This window comes from Mercenaria mercenaria, chromosome 12, assembly GCF_021730395.1.
Source record: "Mercenaria mercenaria strain notata chromosome 12, MADL_Memer_1, whole genome shotgun sequence".
NCBI classification, from domain to species: Eukaryota; Metazoa; Mollusca; class Bivalvia; order Venerida; family Veneridae; genus Mercenaria; species Mercenaria mercenaria.
In genome coordinates this window covers 44,258,160-44,280,276 of record NC_069372.1, presented here as the reverse complement: position 1 = coordinate 44,280,276, position 22,117 = coordinate 44,258,160, and the positions used below count along the sequence as shown (strand labels likewise).

Genomic DNA, 22,117 nt, shown 5'->3' with positions numbered 1-22,117 from the left:
GTAGTGGACCCGTAATGACTATCGGTAATTTTCATTCAATTGTGTTTTCTTTGTATGTGATCTGGGCATTTTCCGGCTATCACTGAAACAACTACTGGTATGAGCAACATTTATGGCAGAAGAATGTCGAAATAACAGATGGAAATACGAAATTGCACAGAAATAGCCGAATGCCATTACAGGTCCGCTACCTTAACATCGAGAATAAGGTTGCTGACCTTTAAATTAGGTTCTTCACCTTTGAATAACATCGGGAAGTTAGCAGTCCTTTGCAGAGACTGAGAGTTACCATCATCATTAGGTTTTCTAGAAGAAATATTGGTGGTGTGTGATTGTATTTTGGTTGTTGTATATTGCAGGGAAACAAGGGTGGTGTGAGCATCAGGTTTGATGTGGGTGGGGCAAATGTAATCATTGTTAACACACATTTGGCAGCTCATCTGGAAGAAATGGCAGAAAGAATTGAGGTTAAAGTTTTTCTTATCTTATTCACTTCAGAAATACCGGTAAGACTTGATTGGTATATGACAATTTCATTGCTTCAAAATGAATATATACTAATTTTAAAGTCTATAACATTTTTCCTTAAATCTTGTGTTTGAATGTTTGTTTTTATACTCTGTATCTTTTTTCCTTTTCTATTTTCTTATTAGAGTCTTGTATGTTTTCAAAGTGACTAATTTCTAGTTCTGTAAAAGTGTTTAATAAAAGTTATCTCTGGCAAAAGCTTATTTAACAAAATTTATGCATCATGTTTCATACAGAGTTGTCTTTCTTTGTTTAAGACACACGTGTGTTTTCCTGAACATATCTCACTAAGTTTATAGCAAATTTCTTATACAATAATTGCAGTTTCTTCAGTGACAGATACATTATCTTCAGTGTGTTCTGCTGAATTGCTTCACTTTGGTGTAAAATATAAATTCAAACTAAAAAACTTGTTTGTGTTGTGTTTGATTTAATATTTTAAGGATATATTCATTATATTGTGGTTTTGGACAAAATGTCTATTTTATGGTGATATGAATTTATGGATTTTAACTTCTGAAGAGAAAATTAATGGCAATTTGTTTATTCATTATAATTTAGGTTTGTTGATCAACAGAACCAGGAAATCGCCAAAAAATAGTCCCCTGCAAACATTAATGATTTCACAGTGTTTTTAAATATCCTGTTCTAAATGGATGATACATTTCATGTTTTAAGATTTTAATTATTTATTATCTATACAATATGTGCATGAAGAGCATGACTTTTATTGACTGGTAAGTTATTTGTTAAATTTGTATTCTTGTGTTGGCAGGATTACAATGTTGTATTGAATACACAAAAGTTCAGGGACCCAGATGTGGAAAATATACTGGACCATGAGTAAGTGTAAACAATTTGATAATAATAATTTAGTATATAGAAAGAATGGCAAAAGTGATTCACAGGGATTGTGAGTTTGAGTTTCTGTGTTTGTGAATCTGTTTTTTTAAAGGGATGGGAATAGTGGATGTCTGGATGAAAACTTAAAATCGTTTAATTATTATAGAAGCAATGATTCTTACATTTTACTAACATGCTTAATTAAAACAGATCAGTTATTTCTTAGTTTGATGACATGTGTGCAGTTTTCATTACATTTTGTGTATTTTTGTAACCTGAAGTACATATCAGGGCCTCCATGTCTGAGTGGTTAAGGTCGCTGACTTCAAATCACTTGCCCCTCATGGATGTAGGTTCGAGCAGCCTGACTCGGGACATTGAATTCTTTATGTGAGGAAGCCTTCCAGCTGGCTTACAGAAGGTCGATGGTTCTACCCAGGTGCCAGCTTGTGATGAAGTCAGATGGATTACTTTGAAATAATTATAAATCATTGGTAACTTTTGTGGATTTAGTGGTTACTTCAATCCACAAAAAAATTCCAACAAACAAGCAAAGTTCCCATTCTTTTATACTAATGCCTAGAAATCGGTGCATTCATATCCCATTAAAATACACATTTTAGACAACACCACAAAATTTTATTCCCATAAAATGAAATGGTTTCTCAGTGTACTGAATGCTGACTATATTTTGTATGATTTTGTTTTCCAGCTATGTATTTTGGATGGGAGATCTGAATTGTCGACTAGAGAACATATCAAGAGATGCTGCTCTTAAATGTATAGAAAATAATGACCTAGATAAATTGCTCAAGTTAGACCAGGTTTGTTTTGATTGTTTCATCATGCCCTCCTTTCACTTTCACAAAAGAACCGCCTCGGTAGCCTTGTGGTAGAGCGTCTGCTTCGAGTGCGGCAGGTCGTGGGTTCGATCCCCGGACGCGTCATACCAAAGATGTAAAAAAGGGTATCATGCCACGTGTCTACGGCGTGATATTCCAGTGAGGCAGCACTATAAAGTTGGACATTGTGCTCACTTCTGCAAGTAGACACCGTTGTTTATATGAAAATTGTTGGAAAAAAGGTTAAACCTGAACACACACACACTTTCACAAAAGAGGGCATAATATATTGTTTTGCTGATGTCTGTTGTTTGGTTGGTCCGTCTGTCAGTATGCACTTTGGTTTCGGATCGGTATTGACAATGTCTAAAAAAAGGTTTAAAACAACAGCATTAAAATTTCATAGGATGGTTGTGTTTTGTCACAAGATAACCCCTAATGCTCTTGGGGTCAGTAGGTCAAAGGGCAAGATCACAGAGACCTCAACAGTGAAAATGGTTTTCAATCAGTAACATGAGACAGTTTGTCCTATGGTAGCCAAATTGAAGGCTGATTGTACATGTTCACTAGATGGTCCCATTTGCTTTTGTTTTTAGCTCGACTATTCGAAGAACAGTCTAGCTATTCTACTCACCCTGGCGTCGGCGTCGGCGTCACACCTTGGTTAAGTTTTTGCATGCAAGTACATACAGCCATCAATTAAAGGCATATAGCTTTGAAACTTATTTTTTCTTTTTCTAGGTCAATTACCAACCTCTCTGGGTCAAGTCCCATAACTCTGACATGTATTTTGAGCAAATTATGCCCCCTTTTGGACTTAGAAAATTTTGGTTAAAGTTTTACATGCAAGTTACTATCTCCAAAACTAATGCAGATATTGATTTGAAACTTCACATGTGTCTTCAGGGTTATAAAACTAGTTGATAGCAGCAAGTCCCATAACTCTGACTTTCAGTTTGGCCAAATTATGCCCCCTTTTGGACTTAGAAAATTCTGGTTAAAGTTTTGCGTGCAAGTACATACAGCTATTTCTAAAAGGCATATAGATTTGAAACTTACTTTTTCTTTTTCTAGATCAATTACCAACCTCACTGGGTCAAGACCCATAACTCTGACCTGTTTTTTGAGCAAAAGTTTTACATGCAAGTTATTATCTCCAAAACTAATGCAGATATTGATTTGAAACTTCACATGTGTCTTCGGGGTTATAAAACTAGTTGATAGCAGCAAGTCCAATAACTCTGACCTTCATTTTGGCCAAATTATGCCCCCTTTTGGACTTAGCAAATTCTGGTTAAAGTTTTGCGTGCAAGTACATACAGCTATTTCTAAAAGGCATATAGATTTGAAACTTATATTTTCTTTTTCTAGATAAATTACTAACCTCACTGGATCAAGTTCCATAACTCTGGCATGTATTTTGGGCAAATTATGCCCCCTTTTGGACTTTGAAAATTCTGGTTAAAGTTTTACATGCAAGTTTCTCAAAAACTAATGCAGATATTGAATTGAAACTTCACATGTGCCTTCGGGGTTATAAAACTAGTTGATAGCAGCAAGTCCCATAACTGATTTGCATTTTGGTCAAATTATTCCCCCTTTTGAACTTAAAACTCTTTTGATATTTAACCTTTTTGGGTAATATTTTCCTGCTTCTGGGACAATATTTCGAATAGTCGAGCTTGGCTGTCTTACGGACAGCTCTTGTTAGCTCACCTGTCACATAGTGACAAGGTGAGCTTTTGTGATCACTCTTTGTCCGTCGTCTGTGCGTGCATCAACAATTTCTTGTCTGCACGATAATGGTTTCATTTATGATTTTATTTTAACCAAACTTGCACACAACTTGTATCACCATAAGATCTTGGTTCCTTTATTGAACTGGCCAGATCCCTTCATGGGCTCCAGAGTTATGCCCCTGAAAGGGCCAAAATTTGCTATTTTGACGTTGTCTGCACAATAGCACCTTTATTTATGATTTGATTTTTACCAAACTTGCACACAACTTGTATCACCATAAGATCTTGGATCCTTTCTTGAACTGGCCAGTTTCCATTATGGGTTCCCGAGTTATGGCCCCTGAAAGGGCTAGAATTAACTATTTTGACCTTGTCTGCACAATAGCAGCTTCATTTATAATTTTGAATTTAATCAAACTTGCACAAAACTTGTGTCACCATAAGATCTCGGTTCCTTTCTTGAACCGGCCAGATTCCATTATGGGTTCCAGAGTTATGGCCCCTGATAGGGCCAGAATTAGCTATTTTGACCTTGTCTGCACAACAGCAGCTTCATTTATGATTTGAATTTAATCAAACTTGCACACAACATGTGTCACCATAAGATCTTGGTTCCTTTCTTGAACCGGCAAGATCCCTTAATGGGTTCCAGAGTTATGGCCCCTGAAAGGGCCAAAATTAGTTATTTTGACCTTGTCTGCACAATAGCAGCTTCATTTATGATTTGATTTTAACCAAACTTGCACACAACTTGTATCGCCATAAGATCTCGATTCCTTTTTATACGCCCAAAGGGATGTATTATGTTATCGCCTCGGTGTCCGTCTGTCTGTCTGTCTGTTGGTTAGCAATTTCCCTTCCGCTCTGTAACTCTTGAATCCCTTGAAGGATTTCAAAGAAACCTGACACAAATGTTCACCTCATCGAAACGATGTGCAGAGCGCATGTTTCGGATGGCTCACTTCAAGGTCAAGGTCATATGACTTTGTTTTGTGTGTATATTCTTTACATTTCGTTGCATTGCAGTGTTCTTGTTTTTATTTGACAGATCCTTCTTTTGTTCACTTACAATAAATTTTTTTTAATTACTTCCCTTCTATGTTACTATAAATAGCTTATTTAGTAACTTTTTTATTATTGACCGTAGGGAAAAACTGAGACCACTTTTCTGTGGTACAACATGGATGGTACCTCCAATTTTAAGGTGTATTTTGACATATCTGTACCTTGTAAGAATTTTTTTTTCTTTTTGGTTAAATTTCTTCCCTTTGTTGTTTGACCTTCTTGTCCTTAAGTGCAGTGATAACAGGTGAGCGACATAGGGCCATTATGGTCCTCTTGTTGAATGATGTGATTTAGGAAAAAAATATGGAATGGCAGAAAGTCACCATATGACTGTTACTGTGTTGCTGTAACTTTAAATGAAATATAACAAACAAAATCAGTTACTTTATTTGAGTGATAACATTTTTAAGGTTATCATATAGTCCTCATTCAAACTCTCAGGGGTGTTACATTTTGCAAAAGAGGTAGGTTTATTAAAACCCTAAAAATGTTTTAACCAATTTTTGTACATTTTATAGTAAATATAAACTATAAATGCAACTTAAAATGAAGTAATTTTAACAATTACAACACTACCATATTGCTGATATTCACTTATGACTAAATATATATATATATATCTCTTCCAAGTAATTTAGTCATAGGTGAATATTAGCAGTATGGTAGTGTTGTAAAATGAATATCATTGCATGAGTTACTTAATATATATATTTTTTTTAAATTTTGTGAGGATTTGGGGATTCTATTTTACGATACATGTATTTTATAATTTCAGTTAAAGAAAGCTCAACAAGAAGGCCTTATATTGGTAGACTTTCAGGAGGGGCCAATCAACTTTAAACCTACATACAAGTTTGACAAAGACACAGATAACTATGACACAAGGTAATGCTGTTAATCGATGAGCACTTATTGTTATAAAATCTTAATTTATCAGAAAAAAATCAACGTTTGTAAATGATCTTGACCCCGAAAATGCTCTTTGTTGCACAACATGTCATTAACCTTTAGCCTGCTGGCGGCAAATGATTCTGCCTTTAAATAATAGACTAGTCCATTTTAGAAATTTAGCATGGTAAAGGTTAAGAAACAATAGTTAAAGTATAATAAAGTTAATCAGTAGTGTCGGCTAAAGTGCTTGTCTCTCATATGATAAGGTGACATAATTTAACCTTTATCCTGCTAAATATCTCTAATGGACTGTTCCATTGTTCAGTTTGGACAGTACCACTTATTATTTAAAGAGATTTCACTGATAATTTACTGACTGAATAGTGAATAGTGCAGACCATGATCAGCGTGTGTTTTTTTGTCAAAAAAGTTAATTCATAGGATATTTATATTTCAAATTTTGAAGATAAAATTAATAGGTATATTCTTTGTTGAGATTTGATTTTGTGGGTTTGCACAAGCTTTAACTTAATCCTGCTTGAATATAAATGATTTCACAGTATATGAAAAGCTATCCTACTCACCCTTGCACCTGCACCCAGAGCAGTGCAGGCGTATTAATCTAAAGGTAATGATTTCACTGTAGTTAGTTCAAGGTCAGTGAAATCAGGACATTTATATGGGTTTAAATTCATGGATTTCAAATTTTACTGAAAAGAAATGTCTTTGTTCATTAGCATTTAATTTTCTTGACTGACACAAACATGAAACCCACAGAAAGTAAGCCCCAAGGAATATTAATGATTTCACAGTGTTTTGAATAAAACTTTAAACTGTAAAGTCCCTCGGTTCTCTAAGTATGTTTGTAATGAATTGTTGTATTACAGTGAGAAGCAGCGTATCCCTGCATGGTGTGATAGGATCCTGTACAAAACTCATGTTGATATAGAAGGCTTACACCTTACCAAGAGGAAATACTTCAGTCCAGCGTACAACAAGGGAGATCATAAACCTGTGTCAGCAAGCTTTGATGTCAATGTAAGTATTTGTAAAGGGAGATAACTGTAACATGTGCATTTATTGTATAGATTACTGTAGAAAGGGTATATTTTGCTGGACTTCCATTTCAAGATTAAATAGACACCAGCTATGCTTCCTAGCTGATTAAACTTTTGGAGATATTGCTGCTTAATGTTAAGTGTTCTTGCCTGTTTTCTGTTTGCGAGTCACTGCATTCTTAAATTTTTGTGGACACTTTGCAGCCTCTGTCCACAAAATCAAATCTCAACAAATATTCCCATTCATTTTATCTTAAAAAGTTGAACTCCGCACATTTTTATCTAAAGGAAATAGCTGTTTTTGCCAAAACTACAAACAAATTTGTCCATGAAATGAAATCATTTCTTAGTAACGGTAAAAAGAAAAAAAGCAATGCAAATATTACTCTGTCTACTTCTAGGGAGATTTTTGTTGTGCTACTTTGTGTTTTAATGTCATCAGTTCAGTATAATATATTTTAGACACGTTTTGTTTCAAGAATTATTCCCATCAATTTTAGATTATAAAATGCTTCACAGAAGATGACCTTGACCTTTTAAGTTGCAGAGGCAAGGTCATGCTTTATAGTTTATTTATTGTCATAGTAACAGATACATACATATTTTTTGTGAATAAGTTACATTTTCATGCTTTGTGTTCATTACTTTACTAGCAGTCATTCATTATAAAAGATAATCCATCTGCTCCTTATTATGCTGGTAAACTGATGGAGCGGCAGTTCATTTCTGTGTAGACAATCTTTGTTTGGGGTTAGCTTGGTTCCAAGCTCTATGTTTCGTCAACCAGTCTCCAAACCTGTGTATTTGATTGGTTGATTCTGTACACTAACTTGAAACTGACAATAGCAAGGTTTCATTCTTAGACTGGTTTCCAAACTGGTCACTGAAGATGCTGCATGTTCAGTTTTGTGTTTAGTTTTTATACCCCCACAAAAGTTTATAAGAGTGAGCTTGTCAGTCTGTCGATCCATTGGTTATCATGGTTTCCAGACAATAACTCAAGAAAGGGTTGACAGCTTTGAATAATTTTGAACAAAACTAACATCATAAAATACAGGTCAAGTTCGACTTTGGCTACAAACCACCAGTTTTTTACATAGTTATGGCCCCTTTCTAACGCCGTATTGTGGAGGTGTTATTCGTCACTCCTGTGACAGTTTTAGTTTAATTTAGTTATGATGTTAAATGTCTGTATTGAATATCTAAAGCTATTTTGCCCATTTGTTTTTACTAGTTTGAAAAAAATTACACATTCTAAATCTTGACTTTTGTCTCTTACTGGGTGTGTAAACAAAGGGTATATGACTTGTTTAGAACATTAATGTACACCATTAGAATATTCCAGAGAGTAACTAGGTATATAATAAAACCTTCGGAAGCAAAGAATGTAACTAAGCAAAGTAATAGCTGACATGGTTTGAGAGGGAATAGAAAGTGCAACACCTCTCACGCCCCCTAGCACTGGCTAAACATGATCTGAAAGGACCAGAATATATAGTAACACTGAAACACTATTTTCAGTTTGGGTTATATGAATATCAGAGACAATATAACTTGCTTTTGACATAACTTTCTCACTTTTAACAACTGTTGACATGACTTTGTCTCTGCTGTATAATCATGTCCAAGTACATGTAAATGTATACCGGTATGCCGGAAAAATCCCATTCACGTAAAGTAGACATGGTGTTACTTAAGTCCCAGCAGTTCTTGTATTCTGTATTGAAATATAAAGTAACAACACCAGGTATTCAATAGAGTTTGAAACTGAAACTTTGACTTAAAAATGACGAGTGTACAATTTAACTTGACTTTGTCTGTAGTAAATTTATACTGCTGAAATTTTGCTGAACTGTCATTTGCTGCAGAATGAAAATTCCTGCAAAGTTACCTTGCAACCTGTGCAATCTTAACAATTCCAGAGCAAAAGGAAAATTTAGCATTTAAAAGTAAATGTTGATGAATATGAACTCAGTTAACAATGTGCAAATCAAGCTTGGTAAAGCATTGGTATACTGTATTTTTGATAATGATAAATATTTATTGATGGTTTTAATATTGCCATTAATTTATGACTCGGCTGAAAGGTTTGAGATCATCTTGCGATTGGTCAGTTTTAACGTTGTTCTCAGAAATAACTAGTTAGATACAGGTTTGGAGTCTGGTCTCTGTACTCAAACTTTATAACCTTGGACCAAGTACAGTTCACAGTTGGAAAAAGGTTGTGAAGTGAAATCTTCATTGAGAAGAAACCACAGTCGTTATGCTCCCTACCTACTGGTTTCTTTATGATGAAGATTAAACTTCATGGCCTCTAACTTGTTTAGAGAGGTGGTGAATTTCATACTGTAAATTTCTATGTCTGCTAAACTTTGTCTAAATAACTAAATCAGGTTGCTTACTACAGGGAAAATATGCGTTTGATACTTAGTTTAGATTTTACAAGAACATATTGAACAAGAGCTGTCTGATGACAGCGCGCTCGACTATTCGAAGAATTGATTGAAGAATGGGGTCAAAATATTTCCACGGATATTCAGACAAAAGGAATAAATAGATTAGACAAACAATGTTCCTGTATTACTTTGATTTTGGTAAGTCTTGCACTAAATGGCAATATATGAGCCAATTTCAAAGTCCAAAAAGGGCCATAATTCAGTCAAAATAGTTATGATCTCTTGCCTACAGATGGAAATCATAATGATAAACAAGTGTTCAAAGTTTAAAAGCCATATGTCAAATAGTTTTGACAAAACATGGACTTGTATGAAACAGAACCAATTTCAAAATCCAAAAAGGACCATAATTCAGCCAAAATAGATGACAGAGTTATGTTCTCTTTCCTCCAGATAGAGACTATTATACTAAATAAGTGATAAAAGTTTCAAAGCCACATGTCAAACACTTTACAAAAAATATGAACTGGTACGAAAAACTTAACAAAGATTTCTAAGTCAAAATGGGCCATAATTCAGCCAAAATCTTTGATGGAGTTATGTACTCTTGCCTATAACTGGACATGGTGATGGTAAACAGGTGCTGAAAGTTTCAAAGCTTTATCTCAAAAGACTTTGTCAAAATATGAACTGGTACGAAATATTAACCCAGATTTCTAAGTCAAAAAGGGCCATAATTCAGCCAAAATCCTTGATGGAGTTATGTACTCTTGCCTATAACTGGACATGGTGATGGTAAACAAGTATTGAAAGTTTCAAAGCTTTATCTCAAAAGACTTTGTCAAAATATGAACTGGTACGAAAAACTTAACCATGATTTCTAAGACAAAAGGGGCCATAATCCAGCCAAAATCCTTGATGGAGTTATGTACTCTTGCCTATAACTGGACATGGTGATGGTAAACAGGTGCTGAAAGTTTCAAAGCTTTATCTCAAAAGACTGTCAAAATATGAACTGGTACGAAATATTAACCCAGATTTCTAAGTCAAAAAGGGCCATAATTCAGCCAAAATCCTTGATGGAGTTATGTGCTCTTGCCTATAACTGGACATGGTGATGGTAAACAAATATTGAAAGTTTCAAAGCTTTATCTCAAAAGACTTTGTCAAAATATGAACTGGTACGAAAAACTTAACCATGATTTCTAAGTCAAAAGGGGCCATAATTCAGCCAAAATCCTTGACTGAGTTATGTGCTCTTGCCTATAACTGGCCATGATGATGGTAAACAAGTGTTGAAAGTTTCAAAGCTTTATCTCAAAAGACTTTGTCAAAATGTGGACTGGTACGAAAAACTTAACCCAAGGTGTGACGCCGACGCCGACGCCGACACCGACGCCGACGCCGTGGTGAGTAGGATAGCTCTACTTATTCTTCGAATAGTCGAGCTAAAAATTATACCAAAATTTTTGATGAGGTACTTGGAAACATACCCATAGAAGTATGACATTGCAACCTCTCTAATTACTGCTTCGTTACTATCATTTTATCAGCTGGATTTAATGCAGTTTTTATACGCCTGTTTGAAAAACAGGACGTATTATGGGAACGCACCTGGCGGGCGGGCAGGTGGGCGACGTCCACAGACTTTGTCCGGAGCATATCTTCTACATGCATGGAGGGATTTTGATGAAACTTGGCACAGTTGTTCACCATCATGAGACAGAGTGTCGTGCGCAAGAACCAGGTCCCTAGGTCTAAGGTCAAGGTCACACTTAGAGGTCAAAGGTCAAATTCACGAATGATTTTGTCCGGAGCATATCTTCTTCATGCATGGAGGAATTTTGATGAAAGTTGGCACAATTGTTCATCATGAGACGGAGTGTCGTGCACAAGAACCAGGTCCCTAGGTCTAAGGTCAAAATCACACTTAGAGGTCAAAGATTACAAGAATGAAAACTTTGTCCGGAGCATTTCTTCTTCATGCATGGAGGGATTTTGATATAACTTGTCACAAATGTTCACCACCATGAGGCGGAGTGTCATGCGCAAGAATCAGGTCCCTAGGTCTAAGGTCAAGGTCACACTTAGAGGTCAAAGGATACAAGAATGAAAACCTTGTCTGGAGCATTTCTTCTTCATGCATAGAGGGATTTTGGTATAACTTGGCACAAATGTTCACCACCATGAGGTGGAGTGTCATGCACAAGAACCAGGTCCCTAGGTCTAAGGTCAAGGTCACACTTAGAGGTCAAAGGATACAAGAATGAAAACCTTGTCCGGAGCATTTCTTCTTCATGCATAGAGGGATTTTGATATAACTTGGCACAAATGTTCACCACCACGAGACAAAGTGTCATGCGCAAGAACCAGGTCCCTAGGTCTAAGGTCAAGGTCACACTTAGAGGCCAAAGGTCAGATACAAGAATGACTTTGTCCGAAGCATTTCTTCTTCATGCATAGAGGGATTTTGATGTAACTTGGCACAACTATACACCATCATGAGAGGAAGTGTCATGTGCAGTTCCTTTCTTTAGAATTACTTCCCTTTGTTGTTACTATAAATAGCTTATATTGTAACTTATTCATTACTAGTCGTAGGGAAAAATCGAGACCACTTTTCTGTAGTACAACATGCATACTACATCCAATTCTGAGGTGTATTTTGACCAATCTCTACCTGGTAAAGATTTTTGTGTGAACTTACAATTTTTTGGGGGGAGGGGGGGGATTTTTTTTTTTTTTTTTAAGATTAACTTCCCTTAGTTGTTACTATAAATAACTTATATTGTAACTTTTTTATAACTGACCGTAGGGAAAAACCAAGACCACTTTTCTGTGGTACAGCATAGATGTTACTTTCAAATTTTAGGTGTATTTTAAGGTCTCTGTACCTGATAAGGAGTTTTTTTGGGGGGGACTTAGAAAAACAAAAGACTTACAATGATTACTAAACTACCACAAAATTAAAATACATTTGCAATACAGCAGCTAGAGTAAAGAGATTTGCTGTGACGGGCGTATATTGTGACATTCTGGCACTCTTGTTAAGGCACTATGATGGCAAGTTTTCTGTAGTTGTCTGTACATGCTTAGTAATACTGTCTACTGTTTGATTCACCTGTGCGGAATCAATGGGGTTTTAACCATCATTTCTTTTTCAATTTTAGACTATACACTATTCTGAAGAACTCCATATATGATGACAGAAATTTCTTAAGTACCTGGATTAGTTTTGATATAATCTTTTAAAAAATATATGATTTTGAAAAAAAAAAATATTGGCATATAAAAATTAAGACGTTTCAATATATCTAAAAATTCAAAAGGTTTCTGTTATTCTGAAAGTCCTACAGAATAACATATAATTTATATTCATTTCTTGCAAGTTAATTTTAAAAAATTCACGAATGACTTTTCCGATTTAGTGAATCAAACAGTAGGTAAAAATCTGTTGTTTTAAAATCCTAATGGGACAGTGATTGCAAATGGCTAGTGTACAAGTGAAAAGAATATTAAATCATGTTATAGATTTTTTTGAATGTCTTAATGTTTAACCTTTAGCCTGTTGGCGGCGGCAAGTGGTTTTGCCTTTGCGACCAATGCAGACCAAGGATGTGCAGGCTGATCATCGTCTGCACTGTCCACTATTCAGTCAATAAATTTTCAGTGAACACCCCTTTGAATAAGAAGTGGTCCTGCCCAAATTGAATGATGGACCAGTCCATTTTAGAAATCTAACAGGCTAAAGGTTAAGACTCTAGTTTTCGAAAAGTGAAGGCTTATATAGTATAATGTTGCATGTTTTAGTTGATACACTATAAGAGTCGGCCATCTTTCAAAGAAAGCGACCATAAACCAATGACTGGATTGTTCGAATTCAAAGTAAGTTACAGTGTACAGGGTCCTTGTATTTGGTCTCTCTTAGAGTTGTTCGTGCATCATCTCTCATCTCTCGTCATATTTTTCTTGCTTCTTTCTTAACAGAAAATTTTATACCATTTTTTTTTTTGCAAAACAGGGCAGTTATTACTTTAAATATTCTATAAGCATGATTTATTAACCATCAGGTCTTTGGTGTTTTATTTAAGTTTATATCTGGGTCTGAGGTTATGAAATTGAATATGGTATCCAGTCTTGGATCTCCAGCATCTGATTGGTTGTTTCAGAGTACAGTTTGAAATTAGCCAATGACAAGGTTACATTTTAAGACTGGTTCTCAGTTTTGTCCTAGGCTTCAATGTTATAGACTTGGAGACCAGTCATTGGTCAGTTTTAATTTTTATGCCAGAAACAACCAACTACAGGACAGGTTGGAGATTTAGACTCCTCTGCAAACTTGGCTTCATAACCTCAAGCCCAGGTCAAAGGATTTAAGCCTTTTTATATGTGCTGAATTGTTGTTCAAAAGTGCTCAGCTTTAATAATGCTATGTTTAGTAAAGAATGGCTTAATGTGCATTGGCAGAACTGGTGTTATATAAAGTTATATGCATAATATGATAAAATATATATTATACCAACCTTATCTTTTGAAGTTTTAAATACTGACACAGAAAAACAAATTGATGTAGTATTTGCAAACTTTGTACAGTATTCATTCAGTATGGTGTTATGTATGGTAAACTAAAGTCTTGTCACTTTGAATATTAAGAAAAATCATACCATGAAAAGTTATGAATTGCAAAGTAAAATACTGAGGATTGATGCATTAAAACACATATTACCAACTGTATCCTAATAAATTGCATTTTGCAAAAGAATGGGGGTGGGGTGGATTTATTAAAAGGGCCAAATTTTTGTTTTAATTTCTTAAGTGAATTTAGTTGTAAATCAAACTTCTGATAAATGAATTCAACTGCTGATACCAAAATATCCTTTAATTTCGCTTGACATGAAAAAAAAACTGAAAGATAAGGAATGGGGTGGGGGGCAAGCATTTATATGATGCATTAAGGTAAATATACTCTACACAATGAAGATGTATTACACATGTACAATAGAATTTCATATTATATAGAGCATGCTCTATATACAGAGCTTATGCATTTAATGTGCTATCCTTTGTACAATGAAAATATTTATTATGATTAGAAAATATACTCTATTATGATCTATATTCCTTTAGTTAGAAAACATCCTTTATACCAGATACAATGTAGATGCATTAGAAAATGTGCCAGTCATTTGTAAACACAGTCCTTTTGAAACAAAGCTTTAACCCTTAACCTACTAAATTTCTATAATGAACTTGTCCATCTTTTAATTTGGACAGTACCATTAACTGTTAAAATGGGTGCTTACCAAAAAGATACTGACTGAATGGTGAATGAATGTGTAGGCTGATCTTGGTCTGCACTGGTCGCAAAGGCAGAATCACTTGCTGCCAGAAGGCTAAGGGTTAAAGCTACTCACCCACAGTTGGGATGGAAATTTTCGAACATGTTCCTTTCCACCAATTTTGACATAGAATGTATATAACACTGAAAAAAATGATAAAGTGGGTCAAAATAAGAAAGTAAGATATTGGTAAATATGCAAGCAGAATGTTGATTTTCTGCATTATTTCTACTACAACAGTTTACCACCTTCTGCATAGTATATTTGCATATTTATAAGGATAATGTATAAAAATCATAATATCAGTAAGTTTGTACCACTTGTTACTGCCAAAATACTCACTTTTTTGTGGATTTTTGAGAGAAAAATATTTTAACCTAAAACGTGTGGGCGAGTCCCTTTAACCTTTCCTCCAAGAAAGCCATGTAAAAAGCGGTGATATCTGGAAAAGTTATTATACTGTATAAATGACCCAAGCGAAAGCTGCTTCCTCTTAAACCTTAAAGACGTTTTCGCCAAGAGAGGAGTTACTGCAGATGACTTTCACATAACTAACAAGATTTCATTTTTAGCTCGACTATTCGAAGAATAAGTAGAGCTGTCCTACTCACCACGGCGTCAGCGTCACACCTTGGTTAAGTTTTCGTACCAGTCCACATTTTGACAAAGTCTTTTGAGATAAAGCTTTGAAACTTTCAACACTTGTTTACCATCACCATGCCCAGTTATAGGCAAGAGTACATAACTCCATCAAGGATTTTGGGTGAATTATGGCCCCTTTTGACTTAGAAATCTGGGTTAAGTTTTTCGTACCAGTTAATATTTTGTGTAAAGTGTTTGACGTATGGCTTTGAAACTTTTATCACTTGTTCAGTATAATAGTCTCTATCTGTAGGAAAGAGGACATAACTCTGTCATCTATTTTGGCTGAATTTTGGCTCTTTTTGGACTTGGAAATTTGTTCTGTTTTCATACAAGTCCACATTTTGTCAAAACTATTAGACATATTGCTTTTAAACTTTGAACACTTGTTTATCATCATGATTTCAATCTGTAGGCAAGAGTACATAACTCTGACAACTATTTTGGCTGAATTATGGCCCTTTTTATATGCCCGTTTGAAAAACGGGACGTATTATGGGAACGCCCCTGGCGGGCGGGCAGGCGGCGTCCACAGACTTTGTCCAGAGCATATCTTCTACATGCATGAAGGGATTTTGATGAAACTTGGCACAGTTGTTCATCATCATGAGACAGAGTGTCATGCGCAAGAACCAGGTCCCTAGGTCTAAGGTCAAGGTCACACTTAGAGGTCAAAGGTCAAATTCAAGAATGACTTTGTCCGGAGCATATCTTCTTCATGCATGGAGGGATTTTGATGAAACTTGGCACAATTGTTCATCATCATGAGACGGAGTGTCATGCGCAAGAACCAGGTCCCTAGGTCTAAGGTCAAGGTCACACTTAGAGGTTAAAGGATACAAGAAAGAAAACTTTGTCCAGAGCATATCTTCTTCATGCATGGAGGGATTTTGATATAACTTGGCACAAATGTTCACCACCACGAGGCGGAGTGTCATGCACAAGAACCAGGTCCCTTGGTCTAAGGTCAAGGTCGCACTTAGAGGTCAACGGATACAAGAATGAAAACCTTGTCCGGAGCATTTCTTCTTCATGCATAGAGGGATTTGATGTAACTTGGCACAATTATACACCATCATGAGACGAAATGTCATGCGCAGTTCCCTTCTTTAGAATTACTCCCCTTTGTTGTTACTATAAATAGCTTATATTGTAACTTTTTCATTACTAGTCGTAGGGAAAAATCGAGACCACTTTTCTGTAGTACCTACAACATGCATGCTACATCCAATTCTGAGGTGTATTTTGACCAATCTCTACCTGGTAAAGATTTTTGTGTGGACTTACAATTTTTTTTTAGATTTTTTTTTTTTTTTTTTTTTTTTTTTTAAGATTATCTTCCCTTAGTTGTTACTATAAATAACTTATATTGTAACTTTTTTATAATTGACCGTAGGGAAAAAACAAGACCACTTTTCTGTGGTACAACATAGATGTTACTTTCAAATTTTAGGCGTATTTTAATGTATCTCTACCTGGTAAGGAGTTTTTTTGTGGACTTAGAAAAACAAATAACTTACAATGATTACTAAACAACCACAAAATTAAAATTCCATTTGCAAATACAGGTGCTAGAGTAAAGAAATTTGCTGTGACGGGCGTATATTGTGACATTCTGGCACTCTTGTTGGACTTTGAAATTGGTTCACACATTGCCATTTAGTGCAAGACTTATCGAAATCCACAAATACAGGAACATTGTTTGTCTAATCTTTTTTTTTCTTTTGTCTGAATATCTGTTGTCATATTTTGACCCCATTCTTCAATCAATTCTTTGAATAGTCGAGCGCGCTATCATCTGACAGCTCTTGTTAGCTCACCTGTCACAAAGTGACAAGACGAGCTTTTGTGATCGCGGGGCGTACGTCATCTTGATGCTATCTATATCAGGTTTGAAACTGGGTCATGTGCGGTCCAAAACTAGGTCAGTAGGTCTAGAAATAGAAAATCCTTGTGACCTCCCTAGAGGCCATATTTTTCAATGGATCTTCATGAAAATTGGTCAGAATGTTCACCTTGATGATATCTAGATCAAGTTCGAAACTGGATCATGTGCATTCAAAACTAGGTCAGTAGGTCTAAAAATAGAGAAATCTTGTGACCTCCCTAGAGGCCATACTTTTCAATGGATCTTCATGAAAATTGGTCAGAGTGTTCACCTTGATGATATCTAGTTCAAATTCGAAACTGGGTCACGTGCCATCAAAAACTAGGTCTTTAGGTCAAATAATAGAAAAACCTTGTGACTTCTCTAGAGGCGATATTTTTCATGGGATCTGTATGAAAGTTGGTCTGAGTATTCATCTTGATGATATCTAGGTCAAGTTCAAAACTAGGTCAACTGTGGTCAAAAACTAGGTCAGTAGGTTTAAAAATAGAAAAACCTTGTGACCTCCCTAGAGGCCATATTTTTCAATGGATCTTTATGAAAATTGGTCATATTGTTCACCTTGATGATATCTAGGTAACTTTCGGAACTGGGTCATGTGCGATCAAAAACTAGGTCAGTAGGTCTAAAAATAGAAAAACCTTGTGACCTCTCTAGAGTCCATACTTTTCAATGGATCTTCATGAAAATTGGTCAGAATGTTCACTTTGATGATATCTAGGTCAAGTTCGAAACTGGGTCACGTACCATCAAAAACTAGGTCAGTGGGTCAAATAATAGAAAAACCTATTTTAGCAACAGTTTGCCATTTGAAACTTATTATTCAGGGTCACCATGACCCTCTTGTTCTTTATTTTAACACATTTTAGAGTAAATTGAAATTTTAACAAATAAATTTACATTGCTTATAACCTGTTTTAAGTTTTATGCCACTCCCATGAAGAAGTCCAGGTACGTTCTTTTCTCAGGTCAGTCAGCCAGTTTGTAATAAGGGCCAAAATGGCCAATTAGTTATGATTACTGATTTCAAATCATTTGCCCCTGACTGCTGCAGGTTTGAAATCTTATCAGGGAATGTTCTTTCATTTGAGGAAAACCATCCATTTGGTTTATGGAAGATTGGTGGTTCAACTAGGGGTGCCTGCCAGTGCCTGAAATGTGTCTATAAGGGCACCTTGAGTCAACCTTCGCTATAAAAAGTGCTGGAAAAGTAACTGTATAAGTAACTTATACAATTATCGGTAATTGTCAGATTGCGACGGTAATTTCCAATAATTACTTCGGATTACCTAGGGAAACATAACATGAAACAACATTGGGGAAAATGCAGTTTTTTTTGCGTTTCAAATTTTTGCTGGATGAATATTCTGCTGGAAATATTTTTGAGATTCTACCGAGAGGCCGCAGAAACGCAGAAATATTCCCCCCGTAGAAATAACCCGCTATACGGTACTTTGTGACATATAATTGTGTTGGTTTTCAATTTCTTATGAATAACTGACTGTCAAACTTCATAGGATGATTGCTTGTGGTCAGAAGATAATGGTTTTATTTTAAAAGTCATTTGTTCAAAAGTCAAGGTCAAAGTGTACTTGAGACTGAAAATTGTATACTCATTTACCGCAGACAGTCCATCTTGGTGGACATGACTTCTTAATGGTTGACAAAAATTATTAGCATGTTAAATATTAATATCAAAGTACTGTGAAATCATTTAATTTTGTAGGCATGAAATTTCATCATTTTGTCCAAATGGCTATTTTCTGGGGTATAATTTTGTGGTTTTCAACCTTTGAAGATGAAATGAAAAGAAATATTTTTTGTTCTGGAATTTAGTTCTGTGGATTTGTTCAACCTTGAGAGGAAGCCATCCAGCTGGCTTACGGAAGGTTGATGGTTCTACCCAGGTGCCTGCCAGTGATGAAATAATGCACAGAGGGGCACCTGGGGGTCTTCCTCCACCATCAAAGCTGGAAAGTCGCCATATGACCTATAATTGTGTCGGTGCGACGTTAAACCCAACAAATTGTTCAACCTTGAAAATATATCCCCCATGAACTTAAATGATTTCACAGTATTCTGCTTGACTTTATTTATTTATATAAATAACTTTTGCTCCTTATTTAGCCTGTAAATTTAGCCTTTTTAATGACATACTCATATCTAAAGAAAATATTGTTTTTCTAATAGAAATATTAGATTAAAAGAAATTTAAGTGAAGTCTCACCATGATATTTTTTACTTGTTATATGTATTCTCAATTTTACTTGTAAGTCCCAAGTTAGGTAGTTTTACTACTGTACATTTAGTCATATTTATTAGCTTTTGTCTTCATCATCAGCATTATCATCATCGTTATCATCATCACTGTCATCATCAAAACATTGTTTGTAATCATGTCGGTGTGACGTTAAAGCCATCAAAAAAAGACTACCGTTACTCAGGTTTCTGCTTGTGCCTTAAATAATATGTCGAGGGGCATCTTAAGCTTCCTTTATCAATGAAGCCTAAAGAACAATATTGATCATTTAAAAAGAATATATAATGAATAATAGTGATATTGATTTATAGTCCAATTTCTTCAGGTGTTCACTATGGAAGCCAACCCATTTGTCATATTTGATCCAATTAATAAGTGGCAATATGGACAGACACAGAAATTCCACTACAAGATACGCTGTGGGATAGAACCTGATTCATCACCATGGGATTACATTGCACTGTACAAGGTAAGCCATCCATTTCGTCTTGAAAGGTCTATAGTATTATACAGTATATGACTATATGTAAAGTTTTTCATTTAATGTTAGTAGCTATGGAAAGTACCAACCTAGAATTTAATGAACTACTTATATCCAGCCCAGCAAATGCCAGGATGGTCTCATATTTACCTCACTACCATCCTGGCTAGGTTGATAACGGTACTGCTATTAAGTTATTTTATCACCTGGAACTGAGCACTAGTTGGATAATCGTCACAATAGGCATCAAACCTGGGTCTCTGGCACTGTGTAGATGCAACTGACTCCCTTATGTTGTCCCATGTCCTAAAAATACCTTAGGCTAGAAGGTGTCATTCTTGACTAAAAAGTTTGACTTCATCTTTTAGCTTTACCTTCCGAGAAGATTTAAGCAAAACAAGGTATACAGTTGTATCAGTTGCATAAATTGAATTTGCATTAATTGTTATATAGGTATTGATATTCAGTGTTTTGTGATTTGTTCTCAATGACACTATTTACTGTCCATGTTTATGTTTGACTTTGAATTTTTAATTGCTGCTTATTTATTCTGTTGAAAATTATGAAGGCGCCAAAATTATGATTATGCCGCTTAGTGATTATGTGCCATAGTTTTGATGATGGCTGCCTCAGGGAGAAAATTTCTTAGATTTTGTTGCAGTTTTTCTTTCAGGGGAAAAACATTACCAGGAATAAGTTTCTGGTGTGAAATGCAACAAAATGTGTGCAATGTATAAAAAACAAAACGTGCAAACAAATGGAAAAAAGGAATATTACTATTTTTCTTAATTCTTTTGAAATGAACAACAGAAAAGGACAGACAAATTCTTGGATTTGCTGGTCATGTTCTATTGTATTTCCTATGAACTCTGAAAAAAAAATAATTCATTTCTAAAGTTAATGAGGTTTAAATTCAATAAATATTTATCCCAAACTAATATATAATGAAGTTTAGTATGACCAGCAATGCAAATGTTTTCATATTCAATCCACTATGTAGGCAGAAAATAGTGTCTCACTCTTTGATTCTAGGCTGACTTCAAAACGTTTGATGAATACAGAACTTGGGTATATGGAAAGAACAATGCTGAGGATAAAGGAGACAAGGGCGTAACCTTGGAAATGAAGGGCTCTTACCTGAAAGAACCCCCAGGAAAATATGTTCTCTGTTACATCAGCAAATATAAAAACTGGTTAAGAGGCATGAGCAATGTTTTTGAGGTTTGTAACGTACTTTTGCTTTAACTCTTAAGTAACACGAAGATTAGAGACAGAAGTGTTTACATTGCTTTACATTATTCAGTCTGTTTTGTATCATAGTGAATTTATAGAGATCTATGTATAAAGGAAGGCATGTTTTTGTAACTGAATAAAACAGTCTAAATTTAAACCATGTCATTCAGAGATTGCGGTATGAAAATACCAATAGTGTTAGTTAGAGCACTCAAGCGCATTTGCCCTTAACCTTTTATTTAATGAGCTTAGTTTTGCCACTGTCAGTAGGTTTGTTTATCCATCCCTAGAATATGTGAAGATATCAATAAGGTGTTTGACAATCTAGGGAATTTTGGATAGATGGAGTTGCAATGGGTTGAGGGGCCTCTGGCCAAATGGTTAAGGTCTGTGACTTGAGACCACTTGACCCTTACCTCTTAAGGTTCCAGTCCTGCTTGGATCATCATGTAAGGAAGTCAACTGTTTTAAGACGGTTGTTGGTTGAACCAAGGTGTAAGTCTATGTCAGAAATTATATGCTTGGAGTGTCCTTGTCCACCATTTAAAGCATGAAAGTTACAGTATGACATGAATTTTGTCATTGTGACCTAAAAACAAAACTGAAACAATAGGTAAATGGTTACACATCAGACATAATCTTATTGGGATTAATAGTGATTTGAAGGTAGAATCTCAAACTTTAAATCAGAGGTTGTGCAAAAACTGCTGGGAGACAAATTTGACAATGTACCCAGTAACCCTCTTTACCAAAGAATAAGCTCTGGACAAACATTTGCAACATCACAGTTGAAAACTGTCTGCAATGGAAGTGTCATAACTTTGTTTGTTAGGAGACCAGTCTGAAATCTTCAGAGTTTGATTGGTTAATTCTGAGCAGTTTTAAAATTGACCAATGGAATGGCTGTATTCT

At 35.3% G+C, this 22,117-nt stretch overlaps 1 protein-coding gene across 3 annotated transcripts in view; it reads left to right on the top strand.

Moving 5' to 3' along the window:
• The window catches only part of LOC123535498 (inositol polyphosphate 5-phosphatase K-like), a 42,731-nt gene that overhangs the window by 6,570 nt on the left and 14,044 nt on the right, over positions 1-22,117 (top strand). For 2 of the 3 annotated variants that reach the window (XM_045318209.2, XM_045318211.2), the window contains exons 5-12: positions 360-467; positions 1,304-1,371; positions 2,084-2,195; positions 5,793-5,902; positions 6,796-6,946; positions 13,173-13,247; positions 19,817-19,960; positions 21,005-21,193. In XM_045318209.2, the coding sequence (XP_045174144.1) occupies positions 360-467; positions 1,304-1,371; positions 2,084-2,195; positions 5,793-5,902; positions 6,796-6,946; positions 13,173-13,247; positions 19,817-19,960; positions 21,005-21,193 (957 nt within the window). The remainder of the gene's footprint in view (positions 1-359; positions 468-1,303; positions 1,372-2,083; positions 2,196-5,792; positions 5,903-6,795; positions 6,947-13,172; positions 13,248-19,816; positions 19,961-21,004; positions 21,194-22,117) is intronic. The other variant, XM_045318210.2, reaches the window with a different exon arrangement.